This window comes from Pseudophryne corroboree, chromosome 7 (assembly GCF_028390025.1).
Source record: "Pseudophryne corroboree isolate aPseCor3 chromosome 7, aPseCor3.hap2, whole genome shotgun sequence".
Classification (NCBI taxonomy): Eukaryota; Metazoa; Chordata; class Amphibia; order Anura; family Myobatrachidae; genus Pseudophryne; species Pseudophryne corroboree.
Window position 1 is genome coordinate 62,864,035 of NC_086450.1, and position 27,448 is coordinate 62,891,482.

Below are 27,448 nucleotides of genomic sequence, written 5' to 3' on the forward strand. Positions count from 1 at the left end.
CCCTTTAGGACCATCGAGAATGGTCTCCCGTTTCATTCAGAGTTATCTTCTGGAATCGGATACCCTTCATATGGTGATGCAGCTTTCGCTTTACCCCGCTTATCGCTATTTGATGCGGCCTCTTGTCCTCGATGTATTATAAGATGCTTTAGAGTAACATAAGGGTTTGATACTGAGACGTACGCAGGCGCATCTTTTACCGCAGTCACGACTTTATGTTAATGCCATGGCCAATATTGTGAATACTGAGCCGCCCATGCACACCATCAGCTGTACGGCAGGCGCAGTTTCTCCGCCTGGACACGGTCACCTATGTGAGTGGTTGTGGAGGCAGCGATTTACAGACACATACCCGGAACTGCGCAGCCATCCCCGGGGAACGGCCACTGAATTACACAGAGCATCACAGAGTTCTGCCCTGCATCCCTGAGCGCTAATAAGGGACACAGATGCCTGCGCAAAAGTAAAACATCGGGCAACTGGGTGTGGCATCCACACTGCGTGTATCTCAGAATCAGGCCCCAAGTGTTACATATGTTGGTGCAGTATGTAAAATATGGGATGGTACAGACATCGCGGTGGCTGAAATCCAGACAAGCGGAATGCTGACAGTGGCATTCCAGTGTTCAAAATCCTGATGAATCCCGGTGAGTATTTTAACCTGAACAGTCTCCTCCCACACCCTAAGCCTAACCCTCCCCTCCCAGGGCCTATCCCTAACCATCTTCTCCCGCAGCCTAACCATCCCCTCCCGCAGCCTAGCCCTAACCGTCCCCTCCCGCAGCCTAGCCCTAACCGTCCCCTCCCGCAGCCTAACCCTCCCCTCCCGCAGCCTATCCCTAACCATCCTTTCCCGCACCCTAACATTAACAATCCCCTCTTGCCGCCTAACCCTAACCGTCCCCTCCCGCAGCCTAACCCTTACTGTCCCCTCTCGCGGCCTAACCCTAACCGTCCCCTCCCGCAGCCTAACCCTAACCGTCCCCTCCCGCAGCCTAGCCCTAACCATCTTCTCCAGCAGCCTAACCCTAACCGTCCCCTTCCGCAGCCTAGCCCTAACTGTCCCCTCCGGCAGCCTAACCCTCCCCTCCCGCAGTCTAACCATCCCCTCCTGCAGCCTATCCCTAAACATCCCCTCCCACAGCCTATCCCTAACCATCCTTTCCCGCACCCTAACATTAACAATCCCCTCTCGCAGCCTAACCCTAACCATCCCCTCCCACAGCCTAACCCTAACCGTCCTCTCCCGCAGCCTAACCCTAACCGTCCCCTCTCGCAGCCTTACCCTAACCGTCCCCTCCCGCAGCCTAACCCTAACCGTCCCCTCTCGCAGCCTTACCCTAACCGTCCCCTTCCGCAGCCTAACCCTAACCATCCCCTCTCACAGCCTAGCCCTAACCGTCCCCTCCCGCAGCCTAACCCTAACCGTCCCCTCCCGCAGCCTAACCCTAACTGTCCCCTCCCGCAGCCTAACCCTAACCGTCCCCTCCCGCAGCCTAACCCTAACTGTCCCATCCCGCAGCCTAACCCTAACCATGCCCTCCCGCAGTCTAACTATCCCCTCCTACAGCCTATCCCTAACCATCCTTTCCCGCAACCTAACCTTAACAATTCCCTCTCGCAGCCTAACCTTAACCTTCCCCTCCAGCAGCCTAACACTAACCGTCCCCTCCCGCAGCCTAACCCTAACCGTCCCCTCCCACAGCCTAACCCTAACCGTCCCCTCCAGCAGCCTAACCTTAACGGTCCCCTCCCGCAGCCTATCCCTAACCGTCCCCTCCCACAGCCTAACCCTAACCGTCCCCTCCCACAGTCTAACCCTAACCGTTCCCTCCCGCAGCCTAACCCTAACCGTCCCCTCCCACAGCCTAACCCTAACCGTCCCCTCCCGCAGCCTAACCTTAACGGTCCCCTCCCGCAGCCTATCCCTAACCGTCCCCTCCCACAGCCTAACTCTAACCGTCCCCTCCCACAGCCTAACCCTAACCGTCCCCTCCCGCAGCCTAACCCTAACCCCCCCTCCCGCAGCCTAACCCTAACCGTCCCCTCCCGCAGCCTAACCCTCCCCTCCCGCAGCCTAACCGTCTCCTCCCGCAGCCTATCCCTAACCATTCCCTCCCACGGCCTATCCCTAACCATCCCTTCCCACGGCCTATCCCTAACCATTCCCTCCCACAACCTATCGCTAACCATTCCCTCCCACAGCCTAACCGTCCCCTCCCACAGCCTAACCCTAACCTCCCACGGCCTATTCCTAACTGTCCCTTCCCGCAGCATAACCCTAATCCTTCCACAGCCTAACCCTAACCCTCCCACAGCTTATCCCTAACCTTCCCCTCCCACAGCCTAACACTAACCATCCCCTCCCACAGCCTAACACTAACCATCCCCTCCCACAGCCTAATCCTAACCATCCTCTCCCGCAGTCTAACCATCCCCTCCCGCAGCCTATCCCTAACCATCCCCTCCCACAGCCTAAGCCTAACCCTCCCCTCCTGCAGCCTATACCTAACCATCCTCTCCCACAGCTTAACCTTAACCATCCCCTCTCACAGCCTAACCCTAAACATCGCCTCCTGCAGCCTATTCCTCACTGCCCGCACCAGCCTAACCCTGTCTCCTGCTGCGGCCTAACCCGAACCACACCCCCATAGCCTAAACCTAACCTTCCCCTTCCACAGAGTAACCCTAACTCCTTCCCACAGCCTAAACCTACCGCCCCCCCCCCGCTCCCCCTCAGCCTGGCTCTAACACCCCTTCCCCCCCTTCACGCAGCCTAAACCGGCCCTTCACGCAGCCTAGCCCTAGCCTTAAACCTAACCCTGATTATAATAATGATAATAATAATAAGATTTTACTTACCGATAAATCTATTTCTCGTAGTCCGTAGTGGATGCTGGGAACTCCGTAAGGACCATGGGGAATAGCGGCTCCGCAGGAGACTGGGCACATCTAAAGAAAGCTTTAGGACTAGCTGGTGTGCACTGGCTCCTCCCCCTATGACCCTCCTCCAAGCCTCAGTTAGGATACTGTGCCCGGACGAGCGTACATAATAAGGAAGGATATTGAATCCCGGGTAAGACTCATACCAGCCACACCGTACAACTTGTGATCTGAACCCAGTTAACAGTATGATAACAACGAAGGAGCCTCTGAAAAGATGGCTCACAACAACAATAACCCGATTTAGTTAACAATAACTATGTACAAGTATTGCAGACAATCCGCACTTGGGATGGGCGCCCAGCATCCACTACGGACTACGAGAAATAGATTTATCGGTAAGTAAAATCTTATTTTCTCTGACGTCCTAGTGGATGCTGGGAACTCCGTAAGGACCATGGGGATTATACCAAAGCTCCCAAACGGGCGGGAGAGTGCGGATGACTCTGCAGCACCGAATGAGAGAACTCCAGGTCCTCCTCAGCCAGGGTATCAAATTTGTAGAATTTAGCAAACGTGTTTGCCCCTGACCAAGTAGCTGCTCGGCAAAGTTGTAAAGCCGAGACCCCTCGGGCAGCCGCCCAAGATGAGCCCACTTTCCTTGTGGAATGGGCTTTTACAGATTTTGGCTGTGGCAGGCCTGCCACAGAATGTGCAAGCTGAATTGTACTACAAATCCAACGAGCAATAGTCTGCTTAGAAGCAGGAGCACCCAGCTTGTTGGGTGCATACAGGATAAACAGCGAGTCAGACTTTCTGACTCCAGCCGTCCTGGAAACATATTTTTTCAGGGCCCTGACAACGTCAAGTAACTTGGAGTCCTCCAAGTCCCTAGTAGCCGCAGGCACCACAATAGGTTGGTTCATGTGAAAAGCAGAAACCACCTTAGGGAGAAATTGAGGACGAGTCCTCAATTCTGCCCTGTCAGAATGAAACATTAAGTAAGGGCTTTTATATGATAAAAGCCGCCCATTCTGACACACGCCTGGTTGAAACCAGGGCTAACCGCATCGTCACCTTCCATGTGAGATATTTTAAGTCCATAGTGGTGAGTGGTTCAAACCAATGTGACTTAAGGAACCTCAAAACAACATTGAGATCCCAAGGTGCCACTGGAGGCACAAAAGGAGGTTGTATATGCAGTACCCCTTTTACAAATGTCTGAACTTCAGGTACTGAAGCCAGTTCTTTTTGGAAGAAAATCGACAGGGCCGAAATTTGAACCTTAATGGACCCTAATTTTAGGCCCATAGACAGTCCTGTCTGCAGGAAATGGAGGAAACGACCTAGTTGAAATTCCTCTGTAGGGGCCTTCTTGGCCTCACACCACGCAATCAGGATTTTGGTACTTACCGATAAATCCCTTTCTCCGATTCCACAGGGGCCACTGGAGCGTAGTTACAATGGGGAATAGTAGGCAGTAATTGGGAGCTGGCACTTTAAACAAAATTCTAACCCTGTGGCTAGCTCCTCCCCTACTATCTCCCCTCCAAGCCAGTCTACGTAAAACTGTGCCCAAGGAGAGCTGTAATAGAGAAACCTATAAAGGTAGAGGAGGTTATTGACGTCTACTGAACCAGGATAATCCAAACTAACCCTGGAATCGAACCTAATAATCATAAACAGGTTAACCTGAACTCAACCAACGGTCATCAATTGAACCGCAGACCGTTAAACAAAAAACAACAAGGAAGAACAGCGCTGGGCGGGCGTCCAGTGGCCCCTGTGGAATCGGAGAAAGGGATTTATCGGTAAGTACCAAAATCCTGATTTCTCCTTCATCCACTAGGGGCCACTGGAGCGTAGTTACAATGGGGACGTCCCAGAGCTCCCAGAACGGGTGGGAGAGCGCTGAGAGTCCTGTAAAACCGCTCGGCCAAAGTGAGATGCAGAGGCCGCAAAAGTGTCAAACTTGTAGAATCTGACAAAAGTATGACGGCCGGACCAAGTAGCCGCCCGACATAAAGTAGTCATAGAGACCCCCCGGGCAGCCGCCCAAGAAGGTCCTACAGAGCGTGTGGAGTGTGCTGAAATAGAAGATGGAGGTTCCCGAGAAGCCGCCAAATAAGCTTGTCTGATGGTCAGTCGAATCCATCGAGACAAGGTCTGCTTAGATGCCGGCCAACCACGGCGGGCAGCGTCGTACAGCACAAATAGGGAATCAGACTTCCGAATAGTCGAAGTCCTATCCACATAGATCTTGAGCGCTCTTACTACGTCCAATGATCTCACATCTGGAGAGTCCCCTGAGAGGGCCGGTACAACAATCGGCTGATTGATGTGAAAATCAGACACCACTTTTGGTAGAAAGGACATACGAGTACGAAGCTCGGCCCTATCCGCATGAAACACCAGGTAAGGAGACCTGCAAGAGAGAGCCCCCAGTTCCGACACCCGTCTAGCTGAAGCCAGTGCCAGGAGCAGAACCACCTTCCAGGTGAGATATTTTATCTCTACTGATTCCAGGGGCTCAAACATTGAAGACTGCAGAAAGGACAGGACCAGACTGAGGTCCCATGGTGCTGTCGGAGGACGGAAGGGAGGCTGTATTCGAAGAATCCCTTGAAAGAAGGTCTGAACCTCAGGCAGCAAGGCTAACCGTTTCTGGAAGAAAACCGAAAGAGCAGAGACCTGCACCTTTAGTGAGCCTAGTCTTAGGCCTGCTGAAAAACCTGCCTGCAAAAAACGGAGAAGACGGGCTAAGCTATACACGGAAGGAGAATACTGTCGACTTTCACACCATGCTACATAGGCCTTCCAAATGCGGTAGTAGTGAGAAGATGTAACCGACTTTCTAGCCCGAAGCATAGTAGGTATAACTGTACGAGGAATCCCCTTCCTTGTCAAGATGGCTTTCTCAACAGCCACGCCGTCAAACGTAGCCTGCGTAAGTCTGGATAACAAAAGGGGCCCTGTTGTAGAAGGTCGTCTCGTAGTGGTAGGGTCCAAGGCTCGGCCACCGACAACTGATGTAGAGCGGAGTACCAAACCCTGCGCGGCCAATCTGGAGCTATTAGGAGAACCAGAGCGTCTTCTCTCTTGATGCGTTGCAGAACCTTTGGCAACAGCGGAAACGGAGGAAAGAGGTAAACGAATTGGAAATTCCAAGGAGCCGTTAGAGCATCCACGCCCGCCGCCGTCGGGTCCCTTGTCCGAGAGTAGTAAAGAGGCAACTGATGGTTCAGGCGGGACGCCATGAGGTCGATCTGTGGTCTTCCCCACCGGCGGACCAGTTGCCCAAACACCTGGGGATGTAGCGACCATTCTCCCGGGTGCATGTCCTGCCGACTTAGATAGTCGGCTTCCCAATTGTCCACTCCCGGGATGAATATTGCCGATAAGGACAGAGCATACTTCTCCGCCCAAAGAAGGATGTTGGTGACTTCCCTCATCGCTGCTCGGCTGCGAGTGCCGCCCTGACGGTTGATGTATGCTACCGTCGTGGCGTTGTCGGACTGAACTCTGACCGCTCGACCTTGCAGGAGGTGATGTGCCTGCAGCAGGGCGTTGTACACCGCCCTTAGTTCGAGGATGTTTATGTGGAGAGCGGATTCGTGGATTGACCAGCGCCCCTGAAACTGATGTCCCAGGGTCACTGCTCCCCAGCCTCGCATACTGGCGTCCGTGGTGAGGAGAGTCCAATCCCATATGCCGAACAGTCTTCCTTCCAACAGATGGGTCGACTGGAGCCACCAGAGTAGCGATGACCGTGCTTTTGGAGATAGCGTCACCCGCTGATGAAGGAACAGATGAGATCCTGACCATTGATTTAGAAGACATAGTTGAAACGGTCGAGAGTGGAAGCGACCGTACGGAAGAGCCTCGAACGCCGCTACCATCTTTCCCAGCAGGCGAATGCACAGATATACCGACACCCGATGGTGCTGAAGGACCAGTCTTACCAGTGTTTGCAGAGAAAGTATCTTGTCCCGCGGAAGGAAAACCCTCTGACGGACCGTGTCGAGAATCATTCCCAGAAACAACAGCCGTTTTGCGGGGCATAAGTGAGACTTCGGGAAATTCAGGACCCACCCGTGTCGGATCAGAAAGTCCTGTGTCATCTGGATATTCTGAAGTAATTGTTCTGCTGTGTTTGCTTTTATTAGCAGATCGTCCAGATAGGGGACAATTGTCACACCCTGCTTCCGAAGTAGGGCCATCATGACCGCCATGATCTTTGTGAACACTCTGGGGGCAGAAGAGAGACCGAAAGGAAGGGCCTGGAACTGTAAATGAGTGTCCTGTATTGCGAACCGGAGAAAAGCCTGGTGAGGAGGCCAAATGGGAACATGTAAGTATGCGTCCTTGATGTCTAAGGATGCCAGAAACTCGTCCTTTTCCAACCCCGCAATAACAGACTGGAGAGACTCCATCTTGAACTTGAACACCTTCAAATACGGATTGAGGTCCTTCAAGTTCAGGATTGGTCTGACTGAGCCGTCCGGCTTCGGTACAAGAAACAGGCTTGAGTAATAGCCCCGTTTTCGATGATGCGAGGGAACCGGGATCACTACCCTTGCAGACAGAAGCTTCTGGACCGCGGTTTGTAAGGCAACTCCCCGGTTGTCGGAAACTGGCAAACCCGTGGTAAAGAACCGCTGGGGTGGTTGTTCCCGAAAAACGAGCTTGTAACCGCAAGTGATGAGATCCCGGACCCAAGCATCTGGGCAGGACTGTATCCAGACCTCCTTGAAATCCCACAAACGAGCTCCCACCCTGTGATCCCCCAGGTGGGAGGGAGGCCCGTCATGCGGTGGCAGTGCCAGAAGACTTAACGTCTGACTGGGTTGAGGCTGCGGAACCTCTACCCCTGCCACCGCCTCTACCTCTACCTCTCTGGCCACGGAAGGTAGAAGCTCCACCCCTGGCCCGTCCTCGAAACCTGGAAGGGGCACGAAAGGATCGAAAAGAGGGACCCCTATATGGTCTGCGAGCGGCTGGAGCAGTAGAAGGAAGATAAGCCGACTTACCCCCCGTAGCCGTAGAGATCCAGGCATCCAGATCTTTACCAAACAGAAACTCACCCGTAAAGGGTAACGCCTCTGCCGCCCTTTTGGATTCCGTATCCGCCTGCCAATTTCGGAGCCATAACGTTCTGCGGGCCGCAATTGTTAAAGCAGAAATTCTAGCTCCGAGAACACCTATGTCCTTGGACGCTTCGCAAAGATAAAGGGCTGATTCACGGATGTGCTCCGCCAGGTCTATCAATTGATCCGCCGGTAATTCGTCACGAATTCCAGAGGACAATTGTTCCGCCCAAGCTTCGATCGCCTTGTTGACCCAACAACCTACCTGTGCCGGGCGCTGCAAAACCCCTGCCGCAGAGTAAATATTCTTTAAGGTAGACTCCAACTTCCTATCTGGCGCCTCCTTAAGTGAAGTTGCCCCCGGAACAGGCAGGACCGTCTTTTTGGACAGATGAGACACCGAAGGATCCACGATCGGAGAGTTCTCATAGCGCGTTCTGCTATCTGCGGGAAAAGGATAGGAAGACAACATTTTTCTTGATACCTGAAATCTTGCGTCTGGATGCTTCCAGGCTGTCGTTATGAGCGCATCCAGCTCCTCCGAAACTGGAAAAGTCACCGGCAGGTATTGGTCTGTGCCAAACCTTGAAGGGCGTAAGGTGTCTTCCGTCTCCTCCACCTGTAACACTGAGCGAATAGCAGTAATAAGAGCCTCTATACCCTGTGCTACTGGTTCAGAGTCCCCATATACCTGATCGTCAGTATCCTGGATATCCACTTCCTGTATATCCTGCACATCTAACTCCGCCTCATCTAATTGAGGCATATCATCGTCAAAGTCCTGTAACACCGAGGCTAGCAATCTCTTTTTTGCAGCCTGTTGGGGGGGACTAAAGGACGGGGCTTGGGAAGGTATTACAGCCCTGGAAAGTCCTTCCACTGACTTTGCCAATGAGACTGCCCATGCAGGTTCTGGCACCGGTACCGGGACAAGCTGTCGGAACTGGGCCGCCTCTCTATCTTTCCGAGAGGCTTTAAGTTCCCCCGTCAGCAGGGACATCACCTCTGTGAGTTGTGTCGTCCATGTCGGGGCGCTCTGGGGTTCCGAGGAGGTCTGGGCTGATTGTTGTGATTCCTCACTTAAAACCTGACCCTGCTTTTGAGCTGCCTTGGAGCCTTTAGTGGCCATGGCAGCACCTAAACTTGATACCCTTCCCCCACAGTAAACAGCTATAGGCAGAATGGGAGGGAGGGGAGGGAAGCAGGGAAGAACGTAGCCACAGCAGCCTATCTGTCCTGCACGATACTGTGTGCAGTGACAGGCTGCAATAAACAAAACCTGTACCTTGCAGTGCCCCCGAGTGCCCCCCCTTCCCCACTGTAACTCTCTTGCCGTGACGCGTGGCCTCCGTCCCGCGCTGCTGAAGAACGGGTCCCCGGCGCGCTGTTACTTCCGGGCGCGCAGAGCGGGATTAAGCCCCGCCCCCCTCCTTGACGGCGCCAAATTTAAAACTGCAATGCGCGCCTATGTCGGATCCCTGTAGCGGCTCTGTGAGCCGCGCTGCCAGGGATCCGAGCAGCGAGGAGAGCGGGCGGCTGGCGGTCGGGCGGATGTGAGCGCGGCACAGCGCTTTTTTTTTTTTTTTTTTTTTTTTAGTGAATAAAAATAATAATAATAATCCGAGGAGGGGGGGGGGGGGGTTGGGGGGGTGGTGGGTTGTCAGGGTGCTAAGAAACATCTTATCATGGGGCTGGGAACCCAGTGTATGCTATACGGAGCACCATACCATTAGGCTATGGGAGAAGCACTTCTGTAGTCACTGACAGTCTAGTTATAGCTAGAGAAGGAGCACTAACCCTCTAGTCTATAGAAGGGCTCTCAGCAAAAAACCCCTTGTCACCCCTTCAACCCATGCCTGGGTGGAGGGTATGCACACACTCACCTTTCAGGGGTGGCCCCGACACACTCCGCACGCAGCGGTGTCCGAATGGAGTGGCCGCGACACGCGCCGCACGCAGCGGTGTCCGACCATTTTTTATACTCACCGCTGCCTTGCTGCCGGAATCTTCTGCTGGATGGAGTGGCCGCGACACGCGCCGCACGCAGCGGTGTCCGCCAACTCAGGAGAGCTCAGTGTCTCCCTCAGCCGGGGCCCATCCCTAGCCGCACGCAGCTGCGATGGGACCCCGCCGGCAGCTCCCACGGTGCAGACTGGCAGTGGCAGAGCTGCCAGTCTGTGTGTGTATGTGAGAAAAAATAAAATAATAAAGAAAAAATAAAAATTTCTTCAGCTAAACCCAAGTGAACCAGCTCCCTTGGGCACTAAACTAAGACTGGCTTGGAGGGGAGATAGTAGGGGAGGAGCTAGCCACAGGGTTAGAATTTTGTTTAAAGTGCCAGCTCCCAATTACTGCCTACTATTCCCCATTGTAACTACGCTCCAGTGGCCCCTAGTGGATGAAGGAGAAACATATTTTTGCCAAATGCGGTGATAATGTTTTGCGGTTACATCCTTCCTGGCTTTGACCAGGGTAGGGATGACTTCATCTGGAATGCCTTTTTCCTTCAGGATCCGGCGGTCAACCGCCATGCCGTCAAACGCAGCCGCGGTAAGTCTTGGAACAGACAAGGCCCCTGCTGGAGCAGGTCCTTTCTTAGAGGTAGAGGCCACGGGTCTTCCGTGAGCATCTCTTGAAGTTCCGGGTACCAAGTCCTTCTTGGCCAATCCGGAACCACGAGTATCGTTCTTACTCCTCTCCTTCTTATGATTCTCAGTACTTTTGGTATGAGAGGCAGAGGAGGGAACACATACACTGACTGGTACACCCACGGTGTCACCAGAGCGTCCACCGCTATTGCCTGAGGGTCCCTTGACCTTGCGCAATATCTGTCCTGTTTCTTGTTAAGACGGGACGCCATCATGTCCACCTTTGGTTTTTCCCAACGGTTTACAATCAGTTGGAAGACTTCTGGGTGAAGTCCCCACTCCCCCGGGTGGAGGTCATGCTGAGGAAGTCTGCTTCCCAGTTGTCCACTCCCTGAATGAACACTGCTGACAGTGCTATCACATGATTTTCCGCCCAGCAGAGAATCCTTGCAGCTTCTGCCATTGCCCTCCTGCTTCTTGTGCCGCCCTGTCTGTTTACGTGGGCGACAGCCGTGATGTTGTCCGACTGGATCAATACCGGTTGACCCTGAAGCAGAGGCTTTTCTTGACTTAGGGCATTGTAAATGGCCCTTAGTTCCAGGATATTTTTGTCTCCAGGCTTGACCATAAGCCCTGGATATTCCTTCCCTGTGTGACTGCTCCCCAGCCTCGCAGGCTGGCATCCGTGGTCACCAGGACCCAGTCCTGAATGCCGAATCTGCGGCCCTCTAGAAGATGAGCACTCTGCAACCACCACAGGAGGGACACCCTTGTCCTTGGTGACAGGGTTATCCGCTGATGCATCTGAAGATGCGACCCGGACCATTTGTCCAGTAGGTTCCACTGGAAAGTTCTTGTGTGGAATCTGCCGAATGGGATTGCTTCGTAGGAAGCCACCATTTTTACCCAGAACCCTTGTGCATTGATGCACTGAGACTTGGTTCGGTTTTAGGAGGTTCCTGACTAGCTCGGATAACTCCCTGGCTTTCTCCTCCGGGAGAAACACCTTCTTTCTGGACTGTGTCCAGGATCATCCCTAGGAACAGAAGACAAGTCGTCGGAACCAGCTGCGATTTTGGAATATTGAGAATCCACTCGTGCTGCCGCAACACTACCTGAGATAGTGCTACACCGACCTCCAACTGTTCTCTGGATCTTACCCTTATCAGGGAATCGTCCAAGTAAGGATAACTAAAATTCCCTTCCTTCGAAGGAATATCATCTTTTCGGTCATTACTTCAGTAAAGACCCGGGGTGCCGTGGACCATCCCTGCGGCAGCGTCTGAACTGATAGTGACAGTTCTGTACCATAACCTGAGATACCTTTGGTGAGAAGGGTAAATTTTGACATGAAGGTAAGCATCCTTGATGTCCCGAGACATCATGTAGTCCCCTTCTTCCAGGTTTGCAATCACTGCTCTGAGTGACTCAATTTTGAATTTGAACCTCTGTATGTAAGTGTTCAAAGATTTTAGATTTTAAAATCGGTCTCACCGAGCCGTCTGGCTTCGGTACCACAATAGTGTGGAATAATACCCCGTTCCCTGTTGCAGGAGGGGTACCTTTATTATCACCTGCTGGGAATACAGCTTGTGAATGGCTTCCAAAACTGCCTCCCTGTCAGCGGGAGACGTCGGTAAAACAGACTTTTGGAAACGGCGAGGGGAATACGTCTCGAATTCCAATTTGTACCCCTGAAATATTACCTGAAGGATCCAGGGGTCTACTTGCGAGTGAGCCCACTGCGCACTGAAATTCACTGAGAACGGGCCCCCACCGTGCCTGAACTTGTAAAGCCCTAGCGTCATACTGAGGGCTTGGCAGCGGTGGAAAAGGGTTTCTGTTCCTGGGAACTGGCTGATCTCTGCAGCCATTTTCCTCTCCCTCTGTCACGAGCAGAAAAGAGGAACCTTTTTGTCCGCTTGCCAACCAGGACTGCGCCTGATAATACGGCGTCTTATTTTGAGAGGCGACCTAGGGTACATCCCCTTTTTTAAGGCAATACTTCCAAATGCCGTTTGGAATCCCTGACCACTTTACTAGAATACAAAACACTTATACTTGATGCCAGTCGGCAAATATTCCGCTGTGCATCATGCATATATAGAAAAGCATCTTTTAATTGCTCTATAGGCAATAATATACTGTCCTTATCTAGGATATCAATATTTCCAGTCAGGGAATCCGACCACGCCACCCAGCACTGCACATCCAGGCTGAGGCGATTGCTGGTCGCAGTATAACACCAGTATGTGTGTAAATACATTTTAGGATACCCTCCTGCTTTTTATCAGCAGGATCCTTAAGGGCGGCCATCTCAAGAGAGGGTAGAGCCCTTGTTCTTACAATCGTGTGAGCGCCTTATCCCCTGTAGGGGGTGTTTCCCAACGCACCCTAACCTCTGGCGGGAAAAGGTATACTGCCAATAACTTTTTAGAATTATCAATTGTTATCGGAGGAAAACCCACGCATCATCACACACCTCATTTTATTTTTCAGAGTCAGGAAAACTATAGGAAGTTTTTCCTCACCAAACATAATACCCCTTTTTTGGTGGTATTCATATTATCAGAAAAGTGTAAACATTTACCATTGCCTCAATCATGCAATGTGTGGCCCTATTGGAAATCACGGTTGTCTCTTCACCGTCGACACAGGAGTCAGTATCCGTGTCGGCGTCTGTATCTGAGGTAACGGGCGCTTTAGAGCCCCTGTATGAGACGTCTGGACAGGCACAAGCTGAGTAGCCGGCTGTCTCATGTCAACCACTGTCTTTTATACAAAGCTGACACTGTCACGCAATTTCAACAGTACATCCACTCAGGTGTCGACCCCCTAGGGGGTGACAACACTATTACAGACACTCTACTCCGTCTCCACATCATTTTTCTCCTCATACATTTCGACACAAAAGTACCGACACACAGCACACACACAGGGAATGCTCTGATAGAGGACAGGACCCACTAGCCCTTTGGGGAGACAGAGGGAGAGTTTGCCAGCACACACCAGAGCGCTATATATATACAGGGATAACCTTATATAAGTGTTTTTCCCTTTATAGCTGCTGTATTGTTTATACTGCGCCTAATTTGTGCCCCCCTCTCTTTTTTAACCCCTTTCTGTAGTGTAGTGACTGCAGGGGAGAGCCAGGGAGCTTCCCTCCAACTGAGCTGTGAGGGAAAATGGCGCCAGTGTGCTGAGGAGATAGGCTCCGCCCCTTTCTCGGCGTCCTTATCATCCGTTTTTTTTATATGTTTTGGCAGGGGTTAAATGCATCCATATAGCCCAGGAGTTATATGTGATGCATTTATTTTAGCCATATAAGGTTTTATCGATTTATTGCGTCTCAGGGCGCTGCCCCCCCAGCGCCCTGCACCCTCAGTGACCGGAGTGTGAAGTGTGCTGAGAGCAATGGCGCACAGCTGCGGTGCTGTGCGCTACCTTATCCGAAGACAGGATCGTCTTCTGCCGCCGATTTCACCGGACCTCTTCGCTCTTCTGGCTCTGTAAGGGGGCCGGCGGCGCGGCTCCGGTGACCCATCCAGGCTGAACCTGTGATCGTCCCTCTGGAGCTAATGTCCAGTAGCCTAAGAAGCCCAATCCACTCTGCACGCAGGTGAGTTCGCTTCTTCTCCCCTTAGTCCCTCGATGCAGTGAGCCTGTTGCCAGCAGGTCTCACTGAAAATAATAAATCTAAACTAAAACTTTCACAAAGAGCTCAGGAGAGCCCCTAGTGTGCACCCTTCTCGTCGGGCACAGAAATCTAACTGAGGCTTGGAGGAGGGTCATAGGGGGAGGAGCCAGTGCACACCAGCTAGTCCTAAAGCTTTCTTTAGATGTGCCCAGTCTCCTGCGGAGCCGCTATTCCCCATGGTCCTTACGGAGTTCCCAGCATCCACTAGGACGTCAGAGAAAATAATAATAACAATTTTATTTACATATCGCTTTTTCTCCAACAGGACTCAAGGCCCTATTACTTACCGTTAGGATTCTGACCGTCGGGATGCTAGACGCATCCCATAAAATACATGTGATGCTACAACTTGTTGTAGTATTTTTTAATGTGTTTTTTAACTTGTGCTATGGAAGCATTTTCCAGAATACTATTAGTTTAATCTCCATTTGTTAACCGCGTATCAACACATTTCAAACTATAGGGGGTATCCAATTAGGCACAATAAATCCAATTAGGTTTGCCCGAAAAAAACAAAACAAAAAAAACAATTTCTCATGAAAACACACCGGTTCAGTGAAAGCTGTGTATTTTCACGCCCACGGTCCAGTTTTCGCATGAAAACTGAGCCGCTTTCAGGGATTTTGTATCGCTACGGCTCGCGCTGGCTTATCAGGGATAACTGGAGATCCCCCGGTGATATAACTAACTGCGGTAAATAACATGCACCAGTGGGTGTTGGGAACCCTGGTCCAACTAATCAGAACTATATTATGGGGTCAATTCAATTAGATACGACAGTCGTGTCCCAGAGTACGCGCGGCTATGCGCAGCGTAGGGGCTGCATGCAAAAATCCACAAGTACAGGGGGAGATTGGGACCCTTGTGTCTTTCTGAATTGACCCCAAAGATTCTAATGACATTATTACTGATAGGGGCCAATTCAATTCCATGCCGCAGAGTGAAATATGTGGCAATGCGTCTTGGCAGATGTTTCCTCGCACTCCATAGAGAGTAGTGATGAGCGGATTCGGTTTTACTCGGTTTTACTCGGTTCTCAAAACCGAATCTTATTGGCTATCCAAAACACGTGACATCCGTGAGCCAATAAGATTCGGTTTTGAGAACCGAGTAAAACCGAGTAAAACCGAATCCGCTCATCTCTAATAGAGAGGCGCAGAAATATGAGCAAAGATAACTTAACGTGATATGCTGTAAATGTGCGTAGCTGGACATTGCAGTGGATGCAGTTAATTTGCCGACAGCCAGAATCCTGGGTCACAGGGGCTATTCCCACTCGTGGGTGTCCATGACACCCACAGGGTGGGAATAGAACCTGTGGCGAGTGCATCGAGCCCGCAAGGGGACACTTTGCAGCATGATTGTGGCCGGGATGCAGCTGTCGGAACACTAGCGCCCGCCGGTAAATCATACTGATCCCATCGCATAGAGTCTCTCCCGTCACGTTACAGCCCAATGTGATAAGTTGTCTGAGCCATTCACATCTCCTTATCCTAAGCTGCTAAGGACGGTCTTCTGACTCAATCAATGTATTACGTACATAGGCCCAGATTTATCAAGCCTTGGAGAGTGATAAATTGCATGGTGATAAAGTACAAACCAATCAGCTACTTATTGTCATGTTACAGGCTGTGTTTGAAAAATGACACTTAGGAGCTGATTGGTTCATATTTTATCATCGTGTAATTTATCACTCTCCCATGCTTGATAAATCTGGGCCATATTATGTTGGATCTACCTGATTATCACTATGTTATAAGTTATTCAGGGCAAGGTTTTCCACTATACGATCGCATTATAAGAGGCTAGTGGCCCATGTAATAGCGTATTACAACCAACAAAATTATAAAATTCTTGGGGACAGACCTTTGGTTATGTCACTGTTGTAGAAGACATTCAGGCTTCATCTAATAACTAAATTATAAAATGAGACTATGATCGGTTTTACAAAAAAAAGGAATGTCTTGATTTCTGATGGGACAAATGTCAGAATAACTCCAAACATTTATTCCCCTCTAGTGTGGGCCTATCACCTTTACATGATTTCATATGAAAACATCAGAACTTATGAAGTGCATTTGAAAGTTCTGTAAACTTAATTAGCAATGTGTGTGTAAAAAATGACATTTATTAATAAAAACTGCTGTATGTAGTGCAAAACCGCAGTGTGACGAGGACAGCCTCAGCAAAACCCGACTTGTCGCATATTCCACTTTAACAAATGAAAAACAAAATAAATTTTCCTTTAAACTGCCCAGTGCCCCGCAGAACAATTGAATAAATTCTGCTTAAATATTAACAGCACACTCAACAGATGACAAATATATCTGTGAATGGTTTGAATCTCTTGTACAGTGATTACACCTACTTTAACCTGGGATTCATTGAGGCTTAACAACAATATGGATTTATTCGAAACAGCAATCATGTTGAGATATGCAAAATATTAATGGTAAATATAACAAAAACTCCTCATTCTAATTAAAGAGCTCCCGTCACCTTAACAGAGGCAAAGCGGACATTTTGTGGGCGGAGTCCAAGTTTAGAAGAATGCAGCCATTTTGCTAGGATCTACTTCCAACATCGCAGAGGTACAGCAGAGGTACTCTGGGATTATGTTTCCCTGGGGGCACCTACCATTACTTGATGTTGGTACTAAGCCTTTTCATAGCGGGCAGAGAATGGATCTTTCAGAGCTGCAGGCAACCGACTACTAGGATGGAAATTCACAACCCAAATAAATGTGAAAGTGGCCACTGACCTGATGACATCCCCCCCATTCATGATCCACAGGGAAGAGACCATAGTGTATATATGATCTCCAAAAGCCCCACTTAATCAGGGTAACCCCGTTTATTCCCAATGTCTTAGAACACATTGCCAGTGGTCAGTAGAAGTACCAGGAACCCATTTTGGACAGCCTTTAGAATGCAGTAAATTGGGTTAGACACAGCAGACCATCATGGGCACTTCAAGAGAGGAGGAGGCCCGCGTACAGAGTCCGTCTGGGCCTACTCTTCTCTAGCCGGAAAACGCTGTAGACTCTGGGCACTAGTGGACCTTAGCGCTGTCTACTGCGCATGCACAGGTCTCTAGGAAAATGGCGTGTCGGCCATTTTCCCAGAGATTTTCTTACTGCACCACTCCCATTTTCTTGGTGATTGAAAAAAAATAAGATTTTAAACCTATCGAGTAAATCTTTTTCTCCTAGTCCGTAAAGGATGCTGGGGACTCCGTCCGGACCATGGGGTATAGACGGGATCCGCAGGAGACATGGGCACTATAAAGAACTTTTAGTATGGGTGTGCACTGGCTCCTCCCTCTATGCCCCTCCTCCAGACCTCTGTTAGAGAACTGTGCCCAGAGCAGATAGACAATACGAGGAAAGGATTTTGTTAATCCAAGGGCAAGATTCATACCAGCCCACACCAATCATACCATATAACCTGGAATACACGCAACCAGTTAACAGTATGAACAAAACAGCATCAGCCAGAGACTGATCACAACTGTAACATAACCCTTATGTAAGCAATAACTATATACAAGTCTTGCAGAAATTGTCCGCACTGGGACGGGGGCGCCCAGCATCCTCTACGGACTAGGAGAAAAAGATTTACCGGTAGGTTTAAAATCTTATTTTCTCTTACGTCCTAGTGGATGCTGGGGACTCCGTAAGGACCATGGGGATTATACCAAAGCTCCCAATCGGGCGGGAGAGTGCGGATGACTCTGCAGCACCGACTGAGCAAACGCAAGGTCCTCATCAGCCAGGGTATCAAACTTGTAGAATTTAGCAAAAGTGTTTGAACCCGACCAAGTAGCTGCTCGGCAAAGCTGTAATGCCGAGACGCCTCGGGCAGCCGCCCAAGAAGAGCCCACCTTTCTAGTGGAATGGGCCTTTACCGAATTAGGTACCGGCAATCCAGCCGTCGAATGAGCCTGCTGAATCGTGTTACAGATCCAGCGAGCAATAGTCTGCTTAGAAGCAGGAGCGCCAAACTTGTTGGCTGCATACAGGACAAACAAAGCCTCTGTTTTCCGAATCCTAGCCGTCCTGGCTACATAAATCTTTAAGGCCCTGACTACATCCAGGGACTTGGAGTCCTCCCAGTCCCCCGTAGCCACAGGCACCACAATAGGTTGGTTCATGTGAAATGAAGAAACCACCTTAGGCAAAAATTGCAGATGCCAAGGCCAATAACATGACCACCTTCCACGTGAGAAATTTTAATTCCACTGTTTGAAGAGGTTCAAACCAGTGAGATTTCAGGAAACTTAACACCACGTTAAGGTCCCACGGTGCCACTGGAGGCACAAAGGGGGGCTGGATGTGCAGCACTCCCTTCACAAACGTCTGGACTTCTGGGAGAGAAGCCAATTCCCTCTGAAAGAATATAGATAGGGCCGAAATCTGTACCTTAATGGAGCCTAACTTCAGGCCCATATCCACTCCTGTCTGTAGAAAGTGGAGAAACCGGCCCAGATGGAAATCTTCCGTAGGAGCATTCTTGGCTTCACACCAAGATACATACTTTCTCCAGATACGGTGATAATGCTTTGCCATCACCTTCTTCCTAGCCTTTATCAAAGTAGGGATAACTTCCTCCGGAATACCCTTCCCAGCTAGGATTCGGTTTTAGGATTAGTATTGTCTGCACTCTTCTTCGTCTTATGATTCTCAATATTTTTGTGATGAGAGGAAGAGGAGGAAACACATAGACCGACTGAAACACCCATGGTGTCACCAGGGCGTCTACCGCTACTGCCTGAGGGTCCCGTGACCTGGCACAATACTTCCGAAGCTTCTTGTTGAGGCGTGACGCCATCATGTCTATTTGAGGAATTCCCCAGAAACTTATCTCTGCAAAAACTTCTTGATGAAGTCCCCACTCTCCTGGATGGAGATCGTGTTTGCTGATGAAGTCTGCTTCCTAGTTGTCCACTCCCGGAATGAAGACAGCTGACAGAGCGCTTACGTGATTTTCCGCCCAGTGAAGAATCCTGGTGGCTTCCGCCATCGCCTTTCTGCTCCTTGTCCCGCCTTGGCGGTTTACATGAGCCACGGCTGTGACGTTGTCTGATTGAATCAGAACCGGTAGGTCGCGAAGAAGATTCTCCGATTGTCGTAGGCCGTTGTATATGGCCCTCAATTCCAGTACGTTGATGTGTAGACAAGCCTCCTGGCTTGACCATAGTCCCTGAAAATTTCTTCCTTGCGTGACTGCTCCCCATCCTCAGAGGCTCGCGTCCGTGGTCACCAGAACCCAGTCTTGAATGACGAATCTGCGACCCTCTAGAAGGTGAGCACTCTGCAGCCACCACAGGAGAGACACCCTGGCCCTAGGGGACAGGGTTATTTTCTGATGTATTTGTAGATGGGACCCGGACCACTTGTCCAGAAGGTCCCACTGAAAAGTCCTCGCATGAAACCTGCCGAAGGGGATGGCCTCGTAGGCTGCCACCATTTTCCCCAGAACTCGAGTGCATTGATGAACAGACACTCTTTTTGGTTTTAGCAGGTCTCTGACCATGTTCTGGAGATCCTGGGCTTTTTCCAACGGGAGAAAAACCCGTTTTTGTTCCGTGTCCAGAATCATGCCTAGGAATGATAGCAGAGTCGTTGGAACCAATTGTGACTTTGGCAGATTCAAAATCCAACCGTGCTGTTGCAGCACCTTTAGGGAGAGCGCCACGCTCTTCAGCAACTGGTCTCTCGATCTCGACTATCAGGAGATCATCCAAGTATGGGATAATTGTTATTCCCTGCCTGCGCAGGAGCACCATCATCTCTGCCAAAACCTTGGTGAAAATCCTCGGGGCCGTGGAAAGCCCAAACGGCAACGTCTGAAACTGGTAATGACAGTCCTGTACAGCGAATCTCAGGTACTCCTGATGAGGGGGGTATATGGGGACATGAAGGTATGCATCCTCTATGTCCAGTGACACCATCAAATCCCCCCCTTCCAGGCTGGATATTACAGCTTGGAGCGATTCCATCTTGAATTTGAACTTTTTCAAGTACAGGTTTAGGGATTTTAGATTTAAAACGGGTCTGACCGAACCATCCGGCTTCGGGACCACAAACAGGGTTGAATAATACCCTTTTCCCTGTTGGAGCAGGGGAACCTTGACCACCACTTGCTGTTGACACAGCTTTTGAATCGCAGCTAACACTACTTCCCTCTCCGGGGGTGAAGCTGGCAAGGCAGACTTGAAAAATCAGCGAGGGGGCACCTCCTCGAATTCCAGCTTGTAGCCTTGGGAAACAATTTCCATCACCCAAGGGTCCACGTCTGAAAGAATCCAGATCTGGCTGAAAAGTCGAAGGCGCGCCCCCACTGGTGCGGACTCCCTTAGGGGAGCCCCAGCGTCATGCGGTGGATTTTGTAGAAGCCGGGGAGGACTTTTGCTTCCGGGAACTAGCCGAAGCAGGTGTTCTCTTTCCTCTACCCTTACCTCTGGCAAGGAAGGAGGAGCCGCAACCTCTTCTTGATTTATGCGACTGAAAGGACTGCATCTGATGCTGTGGAGTTTTCTTTTGCTGTTGGGGAACAAAAGGTAAAAAGGTAGATTTACCAGCGGTAGCTGTGGCAACCAGGTCCGCGAGCCCCTCCCCAAACAACACGTCACCCTTGTAAGGTAAAACCTCCATATGCTTCTTCGAGTCCGCATCACCCGGCCATTGGCGGGTCCATAGAGCTCGTCTCGCAGAAATAGCCATGGCATTGGCTCTGGAACCCAGGAGCCCAACGTCTCTTTGTGCGTCCCTCATATATAAGACTGTGTCTTTAATGTGCGCTAAGGTTAATAAAATGGTGTCCCTGTCTAGGGTATCAAGGTCAGTAGACAAGGTATCTGTCCATGCTACAACTGCGCTACATACCCACGCCGATGCTATTGCCGGTCTAAGCAAAGCACCCGTATGCGCATAAATAGACTTTAAAGTAGTCTACTGTCTGCGATCAGCAGGATCCTTGAGGGCTGCCGTGTCCGGAGATGGCAGCGCCACCTTCTTGGACAGGCGCGTTAAAGCCTTGGCCACCCTGGGAGAGGATTCCCAACGTACCCTGTCCTGTGCAGGGAAAGGATACGCCATAAGAACCCTTTTGGGAATCTGCAGTTTTTTATCTGGAGTTTCCCAAGCTTTTTCAAATAACTCGTTAAGCTCATGAGATGGGGGAAAGGTTACCTCAGGTTTCTTTTCCTTATACATGCGCACCCTCGTATCAGGGACAGAGGGGTCATCAGTGATATGCAAAACATCTTTTACTGCAAAAATCATACACTGAATACTTTTTGCCACCCTTGGGTGTAATTTTGCATCATCGTAGTCGACACTGGAGTCAGAATCCGTGTCGGTACCAGTGTCCACTATTTGGGATAGGGGACGTTTTTGAGACCCAGAAGGGTCCACGTCTGAAAGAATCCAGATCTGGCTGAAAAGTTGAAGGCGCGCCCCCACTGGTGCGGACTCCCTTAGGGGAGCCCCAGCGTCATGCGGTGGATTTTGTAGAAGCAGGGGAGGACTTCTGCTCCTGGGAACTAGCCGAAGCAGGTGCTCTCTTTCCTCTACCCTTACCTCTGGCAAGGAAGGAGGAGCCCTGACCTCTTCTTGATTTATGCGACCGAAAGGACTGCATCTGATACTGTGGAGTTTTCTTTTGCTGTTGGGGGACAAAAGGTAAAAAGGTAGATTTACCCGCGGTAGCTGTGGCAACCAGGTCCGCGAGCCCCTCCCCAAATAACACGTCACCCTTGTAAGGTAAAACCTTCATATGCTTCTTCGAGTCCGCATCACCCGTCCATTGTCGGGTCCACAGAGCTCGTCTCGCAGAAATAACCATGGCATTGGCTCTGGAATCCAGGAGCCCAACGTCTCTTTGTGCGTCCCTCATATATAAGACTGCGTCTTTAATGTGCGCTAAGGTTAATAAAATGGTATCCCTGTCTAGGGTATCAAGGTCCTTAGACAAGTTATCTGTCCATGCTACAACTGTGCTACATACCCACGCCGACGCTATTGCCGGTCTGAGCAAAGCACCCGTATGCGCATAAATAGACTTTAAAGTAGTTTCCTGTCTGCGATCAGCAGGATCCTTGAGGGCTGCCGTGTCCGGAGATGGCAGCGTCACCTTCTTGGACAGGCGCGTTAAAGCCTTGTCCACCCTGGGAGAGGATTCCCAATGTACCCTGTCCTGTGCAGGGAAAGGATACGCCATAAGAATCCTTTTGGGAATCTGCAGTTTTTTATCTAGAGTTTCCCAAGCTTTTTCAAATAACTCGTTAAGCTCATGAGATGGGGGAAAGGTTACCTCAGGTTTCTTTTCCTTATACATGCGCACCCTCGTGTCAGGGACAGAGGGGTCATCAGTGATATGCAAAACATCTTTTATTGCAATAATCATACACTGAATACTTTTTGCCACCCTTGGGTGTAATTTTGCATCATCGTAGTCGACACTGGAGTCAGAATCCGTGTCTATACCAGTGTCCACTATTTGGGATAGGGGACGTTTTTGAGACCCAGAAGGGCCCTGTGACCCAGTCAAATCCGTGGATTGACTCCCTGCTTTCTCCCTGGGCTCTGCTTTGTCCAGTCTTTTATGTAATGAGGCCACACTCGCATTTAACATATGCCACATGTCCATCCAATCATGAGTCGGCGTTGCCGACGGAGACACACCACACATCTGCTCCACCCTCCACCTTGGACGAGCCTTCCGCTTCAGACATGCAGTCACGCGCGTACCGACACCCTCACACACACAGGGATATATCTATAAGGGAATAATCCCCCAACAAGGCCCTTTGGGGAGACAGAGAGAGAGTATGCCAGCACACACCCAGCGCCAAACTGACACTGGAATAACCCAGATAGCGCTTTTTATATATATAATCAATGTTATACACTCACTGCGCCTTAAACATGCCCCCCCCCCTCTTTTCAGCCCTCTGTCACCGAGTGCAGCAGGGGAGAGTCCGGGGAGCCAGCTTCTCATGCAGCTTCTGTGGAGAAAATGGCGCTGTTAGTGCTGAGGGATCAAGCTCCGCCCCCTCCAGCGGCGGGCTTCGGTCCCACTTCAATATACAAAAAATGGCGGGGGATCTCTTCATTTGCTGCCTCCGCAGCCTAATGTACCCGTTTTTGCCAGACCAGAGGTTTATTGCTGCCCAGGGCGCCCCCTCAGTGAAGATCTGAAGTCTTCTACCGCCTTGAAGTCTTCTTTTCTTCTTATACTCACCCGGCTTCTATCTTCCGGCTCTGCGAGGAGGACGGCGGCGCGGCTCCGGGACGAACGGCAGGGTGAGACCTGCGTTCCGACTCCCTCTGAAGCTAATGGTGTCCAGTAGCCTAAGAAGCAGAGCCTATCATTTAAGTAGGTCTGCTTCTCTCTCTCCTCAGTCCCACGATGCAGGGAGCCTGTTGCCAGCAGTGCTCCCTGAAAATAAAAAAACTAACAAAATTCTTTTTCAGAGAAACTCTGGAGAGCTCCTCTGTAATGCACCCCATCTCCTCTGGGCACAAAATCTAACTGAGGTCTGGAGGAGGGGCATAGAGGGAGGAGCCAGTGCACACCCATACTAAAAGTTCTTTATAGTGCCCATGTCTCCTGCGGAGCCCGTCTATACCCCATGGTCCTTACGGAGTCCCCAGCATCCTCTAGGACGTAAGAGAAATGGGCAGTGTGGAGCTCCCTGGACCCTGTGTGCACCGCACCCATTATAAATAGGCCAGTGGCAGCCATCCATTCAGCTGCAATCGTCCCAATGGCCGAGCGGATGGATCAGAACGCCTGGAAATCCAGGGAGGGACCCCGCAGTTCTATCAGTCTAGAGTTGTGTGCAGCAGGTGCTGTAATAGTGATATAGGCCAGAAGTGGCCTTGTGATTAACTCACTTACAGATAATAGCAATGTGTAGTCAGAGAGGGAGAGATTTATAGCACGAGGAAGTAGTGGCACATCTCTCACTTTAGAGTAACTAACCCTGACAGCTACACTCCATTACTCTGTCCAGCAACATTACTCATACCATACCAACCGCTGGGGAACTCCGCAGCATGCCCCAACCACAGCAAATTACTTAACTCTTTATCTACAGCTGTAACATGTATACTTCAATACAGATTACAGGGCACATCTGTCTGCACTGCCAGCAGCCTACTGAGGCCGACACAAAGGCATCGGGGTTTGTTTCTTATACAATTAGGAAGGGACAACAGTAATATGGCCATAACAGCACAATCCCTACAAACCCAGGATAAATGTGTGCGGTATTTCCAATCGGGACACAACATATACAATACTCTTAGCGGTGTCTAATCTATAATGCGACTTCTGTTCTTGCTGAATCTTGTCTTGTTTTATGCAAAAAGTCAGCAGAAAAGAACAGATTGGCTTCCTACAGAATCCGTCTCCGCATTTCCCGAGCCATCTGGAAGAGTCTCTTGGTTTATGCTGCCACCTGGTGGCAGTGATAAGTACACACAAGTATTATATATTGTTTGTATGAGCAGCAATCGATATATATCGGTAGTGGGTCGGGAACGACGTTGTTCACAGACATATCGCATTGGCCTTGCAGAACAGCCAATGATTCAGAAAAATATATTGGTGCTTCTGGATGTGTGCACGGGCGACCCACCGACAATCCATATACTTGCCGCAGGGAGCACCGAATTGAAATGCCCCACCCAGTTGTGATGTCTGTTGGTAACTATGATTACCAAATCGGCTGCTATGTTGGAGGATTTGTTGGCAGAGTGTGTTACCCAGCCATAGTATGTAATAATAAAAGGCTGGCATTGAAATCCACTGAAAAGATGGTGTATCCATAGGTGGCGAGTGAGGATCAGCCGCTCAGTAACTCTTGGAGAAACGTTACTGATTTTGTTTTAGCTTTCAAAATATGTCTGCTTCTACTGCGCACAGGAGACGGGTGCACTCTAAGAATGGAGTAGCTACAATCACCCTGAACTATATGCCTTGCAGAGTCCTCAGTCTGCAGCGACCGGCGGGACAATCAGAACTCACCGTGAACAGGTTGGATCGCCGTTTGGACTGTTTGCGCACCGGAGTGGGGGTACTGGCTGTGGGCGGGACGTCAATCCTCAGCTCCTTCTGGCTAGTGCTTGGAGTGGAGGGGACTGACGAGGAATAGTCACTGAGGCTGCCTCCTCCGTTACTAGTCTGTGTAGACAGAAAACATGCAGAGGTCTGTACATACAGGGAACACATTTACAGGAACATATCCACCACTTACCCATGTCACCACGTAGGTTACTTCTCCCTCTTTCCGACTCTATACTCCTACTCTTGCTTCCTCCCCTCAGATCCCCTGTGTCTTACTTTAGCCCCCCCCCCTCCATTCCCCTTTAGTACGTAAGCTCCTAAGAGCAGGGCCCTCCTCCATCCTGTTTCATCATCTACGGCTCCTTGGTCTCCGGCCACACCGTCACCTCCTCCTTGGGCTCTCTGCCCCGGGACTCCATCCCTACTTTGTTTCTCACCATTCACAGTGGCTCTATACCGGTTAGTTGCGCCCTAGCCTGTGGGTACAGGTTCCAGCTTGGGATGTATATTCCCTCTTGTGTCATTTTGCATCAGTAGCTGTGTTGAGTGTTGTAGTGTTGTTTATTGTATACTGTATTGAACGGTGTTATCTTGTAAGGTCTTATTGTTGGCTCTCTGTATGGCGCTGTGAACCACATGTGGTAAGCTGTAAAGTTTATTTTATTAATAAAAATAAATAAAAATAATAAGGTACCAAACGTACTTGGTCGTTGTGTCCGTCATGAGCCAGGTCTTCCATTTATTTTAAACACCGTGAAGCCCACTATACACATCACTATGGCTGCCACGTTTAGCGGACAAGTTACATCGGTCACGCCTACGTCTGGTGCATAAGCAGCCTAACTTCTGACCATGCAAGTGACAACTCCAGTGGTAATAAACAATGGACAGTCCTGGATAAGCCAGGACACACAGGAGCTCTAACTTGGCTCTCCAGCAGCTGAGGAGCCACAAGACCAAGCACTAGAAGTGTGAGACTAACTGGGATTTGTAGTTCCACAGCATCTTGAGCCGCAGGTCACTGAAGATACACGTATCTCATTATATTCAATAGCAGAAATAGAAGCATATGATCACTGATGCTTATGAAGGAGTAGCCACCCTTACCTGGCTGATATGCACGGCGGACACCTGAGTGGAGCAGACCGATGTGTGGCTGGGAGAGTTTGGCAGAGACTTGCAGGGACCGATGGACAGCTGCTGCTTCTTACGAGTCGCTACGATCTTCTGGGCCACTGGAGAAGAGGAAAGAATGAGAAAGAGGTGAGCGGGTGATTTGGAGCCACAGGTGTGGCAAGAGACCGTAAGTGGACATAAAAATGCAGAATGATGAACCAAAGAGAGAAGACAGTAATACGGGCACAAGCGGGTAAGAACTAACAAAGCAATAAAGAAAAAATTATATGTCCGAGTTATATATAGCCCATAAGACATCTGTATGATACATCTCTATACCAGGATCAGACAATGGCCCTCATTCCGAGTTGATCGCTCGCTAGCTGCTTTTAGCAGCAGTGCAAATGCTAGGCCGCCGCCCTCTGGGAGTGTATCTTAGCAGAAGAGCGAACGAAAGATTAGCAGAACTGCTACTAAATAATTCCCTGCAGTTTCTGAGTAGCTCCAGACCTACTCCTAGATTGCGATCAGCTCAGTCCGTTTAGTTCCTGCTTTGACGTCACAAACACGCCCTGCGTTTGGCCAGCCACTCCCCCGTTTTCCCAGCCACTCCTGCGTTTTTACCTGTCACGCCTGCGTTTTTTAGCACACTCCCGGAAAACGGTCAGTTTCCGCCCAGAAACACCCACTTCCTGTCAATCACACTACGATCCCTCAAGCGATGAAAAAACGTCGCTCGAGCTTGTGTAAATCTACTAAGTTTTGTGATAAATAACTTAGCGCATGCGCGCTGCGTACCATGCGCATGCGCATTTTCCACCTAATCGCTGCGTTGCGAAAAACGTCAACGAGCGAACAACTCGGAATGACCACCAATATCAGAGACTGCAGGAATCCCGGGCAAGCTACAGGTGGCAGCACTGGAGAATGCCTGTCCTATATGTACTGATGAAACAGTTACATGCGATAGGTGATCACACGATGCAAATAAAGATGGAAACG

The 27,448-nt window shown here is 50.3% G+C and overlaps 1 protein-coding gene across 7 annotated transcripts in view; it reads right to left on the bottom strand.

Moving 5' to 3' along the window:
* AGAP1 (ArfGAP with GTPase domain, ankyrin repeat and PH domain 1) overlaps positions 1-27,448 on the bottom strand; it is a 636,024-nt gene that overhangs the window by 162,009 nt on the left and 446,567 nt on the right. For all 7 annotated transcript variants that reach the window (XM_063933229.1, XM_063933230.1, XM_063933228.1 and 4 more), the window contains 2 exons: positions 26,438-26,565; positions 25,292-25,447 (listed from right to left, as the gene is read on the bottom strand). In XM_063933229.1, the coding sequence (XP_063789299.1) occupies positions 25,292-25,447; positions 26,438-26,565 (284 nt within the window). The remainder of the gene's footprint in view (positions 1-25,291; positions 25,448-26,437; positions 26,566-27,448) is intronic.